This window comes from Sycon ciliatum, chromosome 1 (genome assembly GCF_964019385.1).
Source record: "Sycon ciliatum chromosome 1, ocSycCili1.1, whole genome shotgun sequence".
Taxonomy (NCBI): domain Eukaryota; kingdom Metazoa; phylum Porifera; class Calcarea; order Leucosolenida; family Sycettidae; genus Sycon; species Sycon ciliatum.
In genome coordinates, this window is record NC_088643.1 from 43,853,599 (window position 1) to 43,866,653 (window position 13,055).

Genomic DNA, 13,055 nt, shown 5'->3' on the forward strand with positions numbered 1-13,055 from the left:
ACCATGTGTACCATGATGTACCAAGGCATGCATGATCGCTCAATGACTTGATATGACACGAGGCGTGAAGGGAAATAATTCAAAATAAAAGGATTGTCGAAATTTGTGGTAAAGAAGTTTCCAGACGTTGCAGTCGGTTGGGGGTGTTTAGTTCTTCATTGAAACGACGTTGCATTCACCTTCAAAGAGAGCTTTGAGTGAATCTGTCGTGCAATATCAGAACATGCTGTGAACTTTTCAGTTAAGTTCTTTACTCGTGGTTGGAAGCGATGCCTGTCGTCGCTACTCTGGATGATTTCTGTGCACCCTACAAATTTTGGGTGAGGTTTTGTGGTGGCTTCCAACAGAACAATGGAGCAAGTTTGTTTATTACAGTGTCGTGGCTGAAGTGTTTTTGATGATGAATGTAAAAGTGTACTTAAATGTCGAGGCACGGTGTCATAAATTGATTCAAGTAAACTGCATCTCTTCTGCATCTCTTATCATCAGAGCCCACCTGCTGTGTCTGGAACAGTCGACTTTACACCATGCTTCGAGGATACAGCCATCGTATGGGGCGTCTGTGCCTTTCTCTGGGTGTTCGGCGCCCTCCGATTCGTGGTAACGAATGTTACAGGGAGTGGATCGTTTATTGTGGTGTCCAAGTTGCATAAAGTCAAGCTGGTGAGTGGCAATGCATGTACTTGTGTACGTGCATGTTAGTCACAGAGTACGCTTCTACAATTTAAATAAGGCCACAAGAAGAGCGAATTGTAATGAACTGCACAGTCATCACAGTACGGGCACACAATATCACTGAACGGGCACACAATATCACCAAGAGTACATAACCCCCCAGAGTGTGCAACCCCTGATACAGCTCTGCATAGGGTCTTGGTCGAGCGTAATCGGATCTTCTGATGTCATGCGTACACTCCATACCAGCGCAAGGCCGGTCTCGAGGCAGGGCACCATGGTTTTTGATCCGAGAGTACCCGCGACTCCCCAGGTTCCTTTCAGATGTGTACGGTATTATGACGCAAAGATCCGATTACGCTCGACCAAGACCCTATGCAGAGCTGGATCAGGCGTTGCACACTCTGGGGGGTTATGTACTCTTGATATCACTGAACGGGCACTTAATAACCACGCTCTTTTAGTACACTCATTGCTAAACCTACATGACTGTGCATCCAGTGCAAATCCTGTACATGCTGCTGGCAAAAGACAACTTCACACACATGCGCCCACACACACACACACATGCACACACACACACGCACACGCATGCACACACACACACACACACACACACACACACACACACACACACACACACACACACACACACACACACACACACACACTCATGCACGCACATGTACGCACATGTACACGTGTGTATGTGTGTGTGTGTGTGTGTGTGTGTGTGTGTGTGTGTGTGTGTTGCCGTACTCTTTCTAGCTACCGTATGTTGAATACGGGCACAGCACAGCTGCTTCACATTGCTCTTCATGGTTACAATTGTAGTTTTATTGCAGTTTAGTTTGCAAGGAATGAATATACATGTATATAATGTTATCGTGTTTTGTTACTTTACCCTTTGCTCCTTTTTCAGATCTCTGCACTGCTTGTCATAGCTAGCAGTGCTGTACAAATAGGTCACACCATCTATCGCTATGAGAGCAATGAGCAGGTCTTCAAGTTTTTCTACATCTCGGGCCCGTTGGTGTGCATCACCGTGGTAAGTAGATGATTTACTGCTGCAAGTAATAATAATACAGGGTCCCTTTAATGATGATATGTACCACTGAACTAGGAGTATACAATCAGACCTTGCTTATCCGGTCCTCTTTTATGCGGATTCCTCACCATCCGGAAGAAAATAGTTGGTTTCCGATTTACAGCACATGTCATGCATACATAGAGTATGTGCGTTCGATTATCCGGTTCCCTCGCCTATCCGCATATTTTTTTGTGGAAAACGGATGCGTGCGGTGAAGCGAGGTCTGACTAGATCTTACAGACACGTACACACACACACACACACACACACACACACGCACACACACAGACATCCGCACACTTGTACTTGTGCTTGCTTACTGCCAAAACTGGTCACGTGGGTCTCCCCGGGAAAGGGGAGAGAGATTCAAAAGGAATCTTGGAAAGATGACTCAATTGCCTATTGAACTGCCCAACGACCGACAGCCCCCCCCCCCCCCCCGAAGTCCCCAAACTCTGGGTGGACTTGGAAATGATCCCACCTATGGGCTCACCACTATGGGCTCACCACACCGCAGCGAGTGGGTGAGGACAATGTGCAGAAAATGGATTAACGGCATCAGGGTGTCCGTCCCGAGATCCAACTGCACTTACCCCTGCCCCCAGTGAAGGTAATACTTGCTACTAGTGTGGACGCACACACACACACACACACACACACACACACACACACACACACACGTGCGCGCGCACACACACGTACATACGTACCTACATTGCATAGGTGTGTATAGCTAGTCTCTGGTAGCAACCACAGTGCATGTAGTACATGTGCTGCCAGATCATCCCACCATCTTGACCCTGTTGTGGTCTTGTTTTGTAGTGGGGTGGAAGAATGAGACTTGACTGTTGGTCGTCCGGCACATCCATGGTACACACATGGCGTGTAGTGCAGTCATTTCATACTCCTATTCTCCTAACTCGTTTCACCTTCAAGCAGGAACGAGCTGCACTGAAGAATTGTGGGCTGTGCAGGGTCACGTATGAGCCTACATGTAGTAACGGTATACAGTCAACTTTGCGTATAACGACACTCGGCGGGGCATCAGAAAAGTGTCCTTATTCACGAAGTGTCCTTATGCCCGAAGTCTCATTATATGTAATAATAAACACAAGGGAATGGTCTCAAACTGCGGAGAGTGCTCAATGCAATGTAATAATAAATAAAATTTAAAATAAATTTCCAGTAAATTCGCACTCACACACACTTGCACATGCATGTCCATTGTCACACTGCACTTGCTGAATTTCCTATCATTTCTCACCTCACCTATAGTTTATTACCTGTGCAAATTGTTCCTAGGTTTGTGCTATTTTTCTTACTATGCTTGTATCCTCGCTGTTTCACTCCAAGTGTATAAATCCTATTGTAGTTTCATCATTCTCTTTAGTCACGAATTCCATTGATAATTGTGACAAGAAAACGTTCTGGAATACATTATTCGTCCCCATGGTTGTGATATGAGTGCGCATTTAGTTATATTCATTGCATTATTAAAATAATAATAATAATAATTTTAGAATTGCGATCAACAGAACGAGCTGAACCGACATTTTCACAAAGGCTTTTATTGTATTCAAAAAACGAGTGTATACGAAGGCAGTGAAGAACATGGAAGAAAGAAAAAATAATAATAATAATAATTTGAAACTCGGATGTTTTGTGCCTAGTTATTGCACTTTCTGACTGTATATAGTATCATGTTACAGTGATGGAGAGTTAACTCTTAACTCGTATCCATATGTCCTTTTCTCTTCTAAATAATAATAATAATAATTACCAAGAGTAGACAAACAAGAGTGTGCAACTCCGGATCTCTTCTGCACAATCTGCAGGTACCCCCGCCCGCGGCTTTTTTTTGTTGACGTCACCTTTTTTCAGAAAAACGCTCATTTTGCTGCAGAGCAGTGTGAGAGCACGTGCTGGGCACCGACCTTGTAATGTAAAGCCCGGCCAAGTGCGCGAGACAAAACTTTCCAAAGGACTCGCAGCGCGTGCGTCGTCGAAAAGATTACGTCAACAAAAAATTCCGCCGCGGGCCAACCCATCCCGGAGTTGCACACTCTTGTTTATCTACTCTTGGTATTACAGTTAGATGGGACTTTGCTCTGGGCATGGACATTCTGTCGTTATTCGGGAATTGTCGTTATATCCGCAGTCGTTATTAGCGAAGTTGACTGTACTCAGATTCTTACACCTTCTAATCTTACAATGTAGCTCCAATCGGCGGCTATTCAATTTCCTTTCCCAGGTGTGACTCTTTGGTGGTATTTTGCAGTTCACACGTCAACACCATATATCTCCAGCCTGGGAACATCTCAATGATTGCTGCATGTGACTTGTGTAACGGCTTCTTTGTCTTTCATTTGCTGATTGTGTGTGGGTGCATGTGTGTGTGTGTGTGTGTGTGTGTGTGTGTGTGTGTGTGTGTGTGTGTGTGTGTGTGCGTGCGCGCGCGTGGGTGTGTGCATGTGCGCGGGCTTGTGTTTGCGTATGTGTGTGGGTGGGTGTTTGTGCATGTGCTTGCGTGTGTGTGTTTGTGCGCGCGTGTGTGTGTTTGTGCGCGCGTGTGTGTGGGTGCATATGCGTGGGTGTATGTGTGTGTAGGTTTTCGTCATGGTTCTCACTGAGTGGGATCGGCGGCGTGGTGTTCGGTCCTCCGGCCTCATGCTCTTCTTCTGGTTCTTCATGACGATCTATGGCATCATCAGTGTACGAACATGGTCACTGATGTATGTCGACCATGACAAGGTAGGATGATGTACATGTACAGTGTGGCCGCGTTTCCCCTGTGTGAACTGAAAAAGCACAAAATCGAAAAATAGGTAGGGTGGTGCGCCATCAGAGTAGGGAGGGGGCTATGCCCCCCCCCCCCCCCCTTTGGTTAGAACCCTGACGTACAGTGGCTTGCTTATACATGTACTTGAGCTTTGTTCTTGCTCCTCTGACTGAATAGATTGGCAGCAAGTCACTACTTGTAGCTTCACGTTTCATCCTCAACCCCCCCCCCCCCCCCCCCTATGCTCAGGGTTATTGCTTAATAATGATTGTATCTATCTTGGATTCTTGGTAGCATACTGCAAAGCGAGGCAGCTAAATTTCGCGTTTTTGGTAAACTGGACCAGTTAACGGTGATTAATTTTAACGATTTTTGCCTTCCACCAAGAAACTTTTAGAAATTTCAAGAATTTTGATTTACGTTCGCTACACATCAAGCACTTCTCTAAAAAAAAGGGTCAAAGTAGAGTTGGGAGCTGTGCTATATCTTGGGCTCCAAGACTTGCTGCCCGGTTTAGCCAATGTCCACGAGATGACAAGAACCAGCTTAGTCCCTGTCTGGTCCCAGTTAATGATGAGTTCAGCCGGAATGGAGTGCTCCTCGACAACAGTCTTGGCTCGCTCAAGGAAATTTGTTTTCTGTTGGTCAAAGTCTTGCGGGAGCTTCCTAGCAGCTTTGGAGGCCTTCTGCTTTACAAACGGATGACGCCTACGGCCCGAGTCCGCCACCCAGTCCTTAGTGATGTTCACGTGTCCACCGTTGTCCCTAAGAAGACTTTGCTTCTTGTGGGCAACGATTCCGGGCGCAGCTGCTATCACAATAGACCCTTTGCATATTCGGCCAAAAAGGCTGCGTTTTGTACGCCACGCGTCATACCCATGACTCACCATTGTCACGTGCACGGTGTTTCTTCAAAATGGGACATGCCGTGAAGGAGATTGTATGTTTGGCAATTGAGAATGCCACTTTGACGTCCATATTTCCACTTTCATCGTGCTCTACCACTGGTGTGTATTGATTGTTATGATGGACACGGAGCCTGTAGTCTCATCTGACCCACTGCAGCCAGTAGTTACCCCCAAGTTATCTGTGTATGCCGAGAAATTGGATTCCATTGGGAAGGAACGATATGAAGAGAAATTGTCTTTGCTTTCTGGATTCGACCCAATGCTGGGCATTCCTCGTGGTGCGAAACCTGTTGAGCCGTGTGTGGAAATGTCTGACCTTATGTCCTACATGGTCCATGAAACGAGTTTCTGCTCCAAAAAGCTGTTTAAAGCAAAGAAGGGCCTTGACGCATATAACCAGTTCGTATCAGGCTGGGTGAAGGCTGGGTGAAGTCGTTCGAGTGCTGCGGGAAACATGTCACTGTAGCACGGGTAAGAGTTTTGTTCATCACGATAAATAATCACTCTTCATCGGTAACACTAGTATGGCAGAACTGACAAAACTGAATCTGCTGAGTTGGCTATTTAGTATTTACTCCTGATTAGTATGTGTGTATGAAAGTGGTTCACAACAAAGGCACAACCGAATCACAGAGATTGGTCAGGGCACAACATACAGGAATGATACGGCAAATCAAAGGTCGGTCATCTCCAGAGCGACTACGCAGGAAATCAACCGTAACTTCACAAGGGCAACAACCATCTCTTGAAACGGGGACAAGGCACAGCCAAATGAGTCTGGTATTCCCTCACGCACATGCTCGTACACAGCCAGTAACATCTCGAAGGTTGGCAAACCCGTAAAGAACCGCACATCGCCATCATTTTGCAACTTGGCTTGCGTGAACGGCGCGTGACTGGCCAATTTGCCTTCAAGCACCTTGTATTCCGCTGTCAGCTTGGTCAGCCTATCTTGCAAGCCCTTGTTCTCTGTAGATAGCCTGGCCAGCTGCACCTGGACGTCCAAGTTGTTGGAGTTAGCCGTTGGAGCATGGAGGGAAGAAGGTGAGAAGGTGGCTTCCGTTAGGGATTGAAAGGCAAATGTTATATCATCACCAGATAACAACGTCCCCACGCATTTGTCATTGGTGTCCTTACTGCCTTCTTCAGAAAAGTCTAGCCCTTGAACCAGCTGGCCAGGTGGAAAATTGGATAAATCCATGCTCTCCTCCACAAGGACGTCACTCTCATCATCAACATCATGTGGCGGTGACAGATCTAAAGCAGCAGGCCCAGCATCAGGTGATGGTGGTGGTTGTGACGAGGCAACGCCAACATCACACAGATGTGGCGGATCATTGACATCCAATGAAGCTGCAGCCTCTGAATGGGCCTCCTCCACTCTCTGTCTGGCTTTGCGACGGGCATAACGCTCCACTACCTGCTCCTCACTCGCCTTCCTTTTGCCAGGACCAGGCAAATTCTTCGAAGGAACCCAATCTGGGTTTGTTTTGTCCCAGAGTTCAGAAGGGCGGCCGGAAATGAAATGATCGCTGCAAACACGAGCATCATCCAATGTCTTCCCAACTAGGTCTGCTCTGGCTATCGCTGCAATCCACAGCCGTCGCCCCTCCTTGACCAGTTCGATGTCAGCACTTTTCGTTTTCGAGTTCACATTGGGAAGAGAAAACCTCTTGATTTTATCTCGACCCGTCCGCTTCGTACAGCGGGCAATAGAACATATACCCATCACCACAATGGACACAGACTACAGAAATGCAAAAAAGCGGACTGCTTGGCAAGGAACAAGCGCAAGAAGGGGAAGAAAACTCTAATATCAATTTGAAAACAATGTAATCGAGGATGGGACATGTCCCAAGTTGCTTCCAACCTAGCACGTGTCCCTGACGTCATGATAATGATGACATAATGCGTACGCTGTGCAAAGGGTCTATACTCGTGCTGACACAACCACCAGCGCTACGAAGTGCACGAATATAGTCCGCCACTTCCTAGTCCACATTGCCCAACATAATCGGATGCTCTTCATATCTGTGGGGTAGACCAGTCACCTGGTTGGGGCCCTTGACATCTTTTGGTTTCTCGAAGTATAACTTCTTTCAGTTGCGAATCGCACTCTCATTGATCTTGTGGCCAGTCTCTTTCGAGAACTTGTCGACCGCTGACTTATTCCCGAACTCCGCTGCATGCCTGCCCATCTTTGCTAGCAGCTCATCGGAATACCTATGGTACTTTGAACGTTTCCGACTACCAGGAGCTTTGGCCAGCTCCGCCATCACAGATTCATTGGCCACCGCAACTGCAGCCCCGCTATCGGCAACACTGAGAAAGGATGACGTGTTCGAAGAGGGACCATCGGAAGACTTTCTCTTCGAACTGCTTAGCCACTGGACAATGCTCATGGTGATAAAATTCACAAGACTTCTTCGAGCAGTACAACAGTACAATCTTCGCCACAGCAAGCTGGCCAAACACTCCAACAACACTCTGCACACCACGGTCCAGTCGATCGTTATACATGTAGTCTCTTCTGGTTCAAGTTATCACTGTACTCAAACGACAGTGACTGCTGTTGCGTTGCAAATAATTGCAACTTCTGCACGCTTTGGACTGTAGCCGTGCAAGCATCGATCAGCGCTGCATGAATCTGTGAATGTACAGTGCAATGCATATAGTGAGTGAGTGCATGTGTACGTACTGTATGTGCAGATCTGTTGCATAACGATCGATCAGCGCATACATTATTCACAGGTTTGAGGGAAAGATGTAAACAGGATCGCATACATGTACAACATTTCATATTCGCGTGTCAAACTTTCGCGATTTGACGCTGCTCGTGGAAGTTGCGAAAGTAAATCGCTCGCGAACGTTTGTCATTTTACAGTAGTTTTTAACCTTCTCAATCATTGGCTGAACTATATGTTCTCAATCATTGGCTGAACTATATGTTCTCAATCATTGGCTGAACTATATGTTCTCAATCATTGGCTGAACTATATGTTCTCAATCATTGGCTGAACTATATGTTCTCAATCATTGGCTGAACTATATGTTCTCAATCATTGGCTGAACTATATGTTCTCAATCATTGGCTGAACTATATGGCCTCATTTGCGGCCCTACTATCTGTGGACTGGACTGCTTTCCACCAGTGTGCCTGATGTATTCACGCGCCACTGATTTGTTAGCCCACTGCTTTTTTCCTTGCTATTTTCACATCAGCTCCAGCCGGACCTGCCTAAAGTGGATGCATGGGAGTTGCACTTTGGTGCTCGCTGTGCAATGCTCTTGTTCACGACAGTGGCCCTTGCAGCGGCTGCCATACCCGACAGTCGACCACTGTACTCCGTCGACTCGGACGTGGTGAGACCCATTGTTCAGATGCTGTACATGCTGCGTGTGTTTGTATGAAGCTATACGCCCACTGCAGATTCATGCATGCTCCCTAGAGTCGAGATTGCCCCACCTTGGATCATATATGCAGACACGAGACTGGAATAGATCTTGACATTGAGAGTACTGCTGTCAACTTCATTTGCGTTCTGTCCATTACTTTTATTAAAGTAAATGTACCTGTTGTTCTCAATCTCTGGACAGCTAGCTGTTTAGACCTTTGTTAGGTCTCTGTTGTTCTGTGAAACCAGGAAAGACCTCTAATAGTAGCAGTGTGATGTAGTGTGTTGATAAACTGTTGTTCTTGATCACTTGCTGATGCTGCTGCCTATCATGTTCTTGGTATGCTTGCACAGAACCCGTGCCCTGAAGTTCAGGCATCCTTCCTTTCCCAGATTTCCTTCTGGTGGCTGAACGAGTAAGTACATGTAGCTACACTTGCACAGTGGCTCAGGAAGAGGTTGAAACTCTACCTGTCTCTCTCTCTCTCTCTCTCTCTCTCTCTCTCTCTCTCTCTCTCTCTCTCTCTCTCTCTCTCTCTCTCTCTCCCTCCCTCCCTCGATCGATCGATCGATCGATCGATCGACTATTGTAGTAGTTGAGCGCTCTCGTGTGGGGTAGTGCCTTTGCTGTTTGCGTTATGCAGAGCTCACTGACTTGTCAGTTTGAGTACACTGGCAAGGTACGTTCGGGCCTGGTTTAAATCTGGCTTTGGAAATTTTATTTTTCACTGCTATCATTTTCTCTGTGCTGCGCTGATGAGTCCACGAAGGACGAAACAGTTCTATCCACAGATTGAGTAATATTACTGTACATGTATAGGCAGCCGCAACTCCTAAAGTGAGCTATTTCATCTTGTCGGAAGGTTTGCCCTGCGAATTTGGAAACCCTAATGCATAGTGAAACCGTTGTCACTTCACATTCCACTCAATCCATTCCCACAATTGTGTGCGTGCATGTTTGTGTGTGTGTGTGTGTGTGTGTGTGTGTGTGTGTGTGTGTGTGTGTGTGTGTGTGTGTGTGTGTGTGTGTGTGTGCGGCTGTGTTTTACTCTAGCCTGATTCGTCTCGGCTACAAGCGCGCGCTACAGACCGCCGATCTGTGGGCGCTCAATCCACAGGACCGATCCTCTTTCCTTGGTCCCAAGTTTGAGCACTACTGGGAGCAGCAATGCAAAGGACCTGAGTGAGTACTAACGGAGTGTGAACCCATGTGAAGTGTGGACAGCTTGGTACCCTATCATCAAGAGTACATAACCCCCCCAGAGTGTGCAACTCGACTATGGGTGCTGTCCCGACAGAATTTCAAGTTGACGTCATTTTGATGATGCAATGCGCACTGTACACGGATTATCAGACGAATCCGGAACCTGTGGTTGACCGAAGCCCATCGATCCTGCACAAATTATTGCAAAGAAACACGTGTGATGCGTTGACACCCGTACACATGTTGTAAATCACTGGTGCAAGGAGCATTGCGTCATAAATAATGACGTCAACTTGAAATTCTGTCGGGACAGCAGGGTATGTGGGAGTTGCACACTCTGGGGGGTTATTTACTCTTGCCATCATGCATTGTAGCACATAAACCCATGTGAAGTGTGGACAGCTTGGTACCCCATCATGCATTGTAGCACATGTGCTGTGACTTGTGCTCTCCTCCGCTCACTTTCAGTCCAGGATAAGACTAGCTAGTGCGTATTGAAGGTGACTTGTTACACTGTGAGTTACCGTCGAGTCAGAGGGTCTCTGTAATAAGTTTGTATCCCTGGTGACGTTTTGGCCTGGAGAACACTATATAAGTGGTGCTCTTTAGGCACAATCTTCCTCAGCCTACTCGTGCTCAACTGATGAGGAGTGAATTCCCCGAAACACTGTATTGAGCAAGGAGTGGTGCTTTCTTGCAGGTTTGCCGAGTCGAAGGTTCGATGGACTTCTTGTGTGCTCTGGATGGCAGTTGTGAGTCAAGTGTCAAGTCAAGTCGATGGAAATGCGCGAGCTCCAGTGTGGGGAGCAGCCAACTTTCCTATTAAACCATCACCAGAGTCACTACCACTTTTTACATGTATGTTTTGTTTAAAAATGATGTCATATATCAGAGATTCACTTCACAATTTTGTCATTAAGAAAGTTGTTTAAAAAATGTGTTGTGTTACGTCTAGTCGCCAAGTATCTCTTGCTTTGTCTGTCTATTTGCTCATTGCTAATGCAGTGGCGCTGATAGTGGTGTTGCCGGCAAAAGTCGCTCTACGAAGGGCAGAGTCAACGAGACATCCCCGTTGCTGTTGGGAAGTCACGCCAGCGGTGGTGGGACGTTCAGCAGCCCGGACGCATCTGAATCTGAATCTGCCGCCCTGCTGCCGAAGAATGAACCTAAGGTCGAGCTTGCCTCTGGTCATGACCCCTCTTTGGTTGTGGCTCTTGCAAAGTCGTTTGGTGGACCATTCATTCGTGGAGCTATGTACAAACTTGTGCAGGATCTTTTGGCATTTGTCAGTCCACTTGTGTTAAAGTAAGTGCATTTAGTACATGTGTGTTTCTTGTCTGTCTGTACTGAACTACGAAGTACTGCATAAGTACAAATTTTCGTTTGGAATTAACTTTCGCTATATTCATTAGGGGGCACGAAATAGCTAAAGTTTGTACCAAACCAAAGTTTCTTTTCTGAACGTTCGGGGTGACAGACCTCGACCAAAAACGAAATTTAGTACGTAACAAGCCTGCTGGTGGAGTGATCTAACGAAAGATTTCGTGAACGAAAATTTGTGCTTATACAGAAAACAGAACCATGTAGCTAAATGAACTAGGAAATAGTGCTTTCTACTTGGAAGCAGGTGTTTTTGAAATGCCTTACCTTTCCAGCAGAAACTTGAAATTTTGGAAGGAAAGTGACAAATCCTGTTGCTGGTTAACCAAGAAGTTTGGTAGTAAGTGGTGCGACAGCTCTCATAAGGTCACTGTGTTTTGTGTACGTGTGCGTGTGTGTGTGTGTGCGTGCGTGTGTGTGTGTGTGTGTGTGTGTGTGTGTTTGTGTGCGCGCGCTCGCTCATGCATATGCAGGCTCCTGATTGGTTTTATTGAGAATCGTGACGAACCGGCTTGGAAGGGCTACTTCTATGCTGGCCTGATGGTGGCTACTGCTCTGATACAGAGTGTGTTCCTGCACCAGTATTTCCACGTCTGTTTCACCGTCGGCATGCGCCTCCGATCAGCTGTCATCAATGCTGTCTACAAAAAGGTAATGATCTTTCTTGCTAGTACATGTACTGGCATGGAGATTGCTTTCTGACAATCTGTGTCTTTGTTGATACGCTTGTGTAGTGTGTCCGACGATAAGACTGTTGAAGCATTCACCTGCTATAGTTAGTGTATTCTCGCATTTGCACTCCTGTAGTTACCCGCACCTTTTTTTCTTCCTGATCTGCACCGTACTATTTGTACCCGGTGTTTTACTCCTGCTGCTGCTGTTGCTGCAGTCACTGCGACTGGCAAACTCTGCTCGCAAACAGTCGACCCAAGGAGAGATTGTCAACTTGATGTCGGTGGACGCACAGCGTTTCATGGACATCTGCACCTACCTGAACATGTTGTGGTAGGTTAGCATCTGAACTCTCGCTGTTGACACGTTTGACCTTAAAGTGTAGTGTAAATTTCTCCGTATATATGTTGAAGTTGTCCTATTTGCATCATCTCTTGTGGCATGATTGCCAGCTGGCCTGAGGTACAACAGGCCTGAACGCCCTCTGCTGAAATCACTTTGTTATCAGCTGCGTCCTCGTGACTGTGAGCTGTGTCTGCAGCGCAGTGTGACCGTGGATCAACCGAGCACCAACGGTCTCTATGAAGTGCTACAAAGTGCTATACAGTATAATGATGTGCTGTGAAACGACAGTGTTTGGCATGACACTTTCGTTGACTACGTACACCCCTCCGTCCACCTGGCAGTTGCTGTAAGCGATATGTTACTTTGAATCCATAGTGATCTCCCAACACTTCATGCTTGCCAATTGAAGCTGGAGGCCGACACATGTACTGCAATCATATTAGTGCTTGATGTTGAGGGTGCCGTAAGCTGGACAGACTGTACGTTGCTACGCACAGCATGACTGTGTGTCTTTTATGTGACTGTCCTTCTTTGTGTGTGTATGTGTGTGTGTGTGTGTTTGTGTGTGCATGTGTGTGTGTGTATGTGTGTGTATGTGTGTGTGTGT

The 13,055-nt window shown here is 46.7% G+C and overlaps 1 protein-coding gene across 1 annotated transcript in view; it reads left to right on the plus strand.

Moving 5' to 3' along the window:
* The first annotated feature begins 106 nt into the window (after positions 1 to 106).
* The window catches only part of LOC135827658 (multidrug resistance-associated protein 1-like), a 35,100-nt gene continuing 22,151 nt past the window's right edge, over positions 107 to 13,055 (plus strand). Inside the window, exons 1-10 of the mRNA XM_065340114.1 lie at positions 107 to 320; positions 490 to 663; positions 1,598 to 1,723; positions 4,373 to 4,516; positions 8,675 to 8,815; positions 9,202 to 9,263; positions 9,902 to 10,030; positions 11,057 to 11,356; positions 11,905 to 12,082; positions 12,321 to 12,436. Coding sequence (XP_065196186.1) covers positions 270 to 320; positions 490 to 663; positions 1,598 to 1,723; positions 4,373 to 4,516; positions 8,675 to 8,815; positions 9,202 to 9,263; positions 9,902 to 10,030; positions 11,057 to 11,356; positions 11,905 to 12,082; positions 12,321 to 12,436 — 1,421 coding nt within the window. The 5' untranslated portion in view covers positions 107 to 269. The remainder of the gene's footprint in view (positions 321 to 489; positions 664 to 1,597; positions 1,724 to 4,372; positions 4,517 to 8,674; positions 8,816 to 9,201; positions 9,264 to 9,901; positions 10,031 to 11,056; positions 11,357 to 11,904; positions 12,083 to 12,320; positions 12,437 to 13,055) is intronic.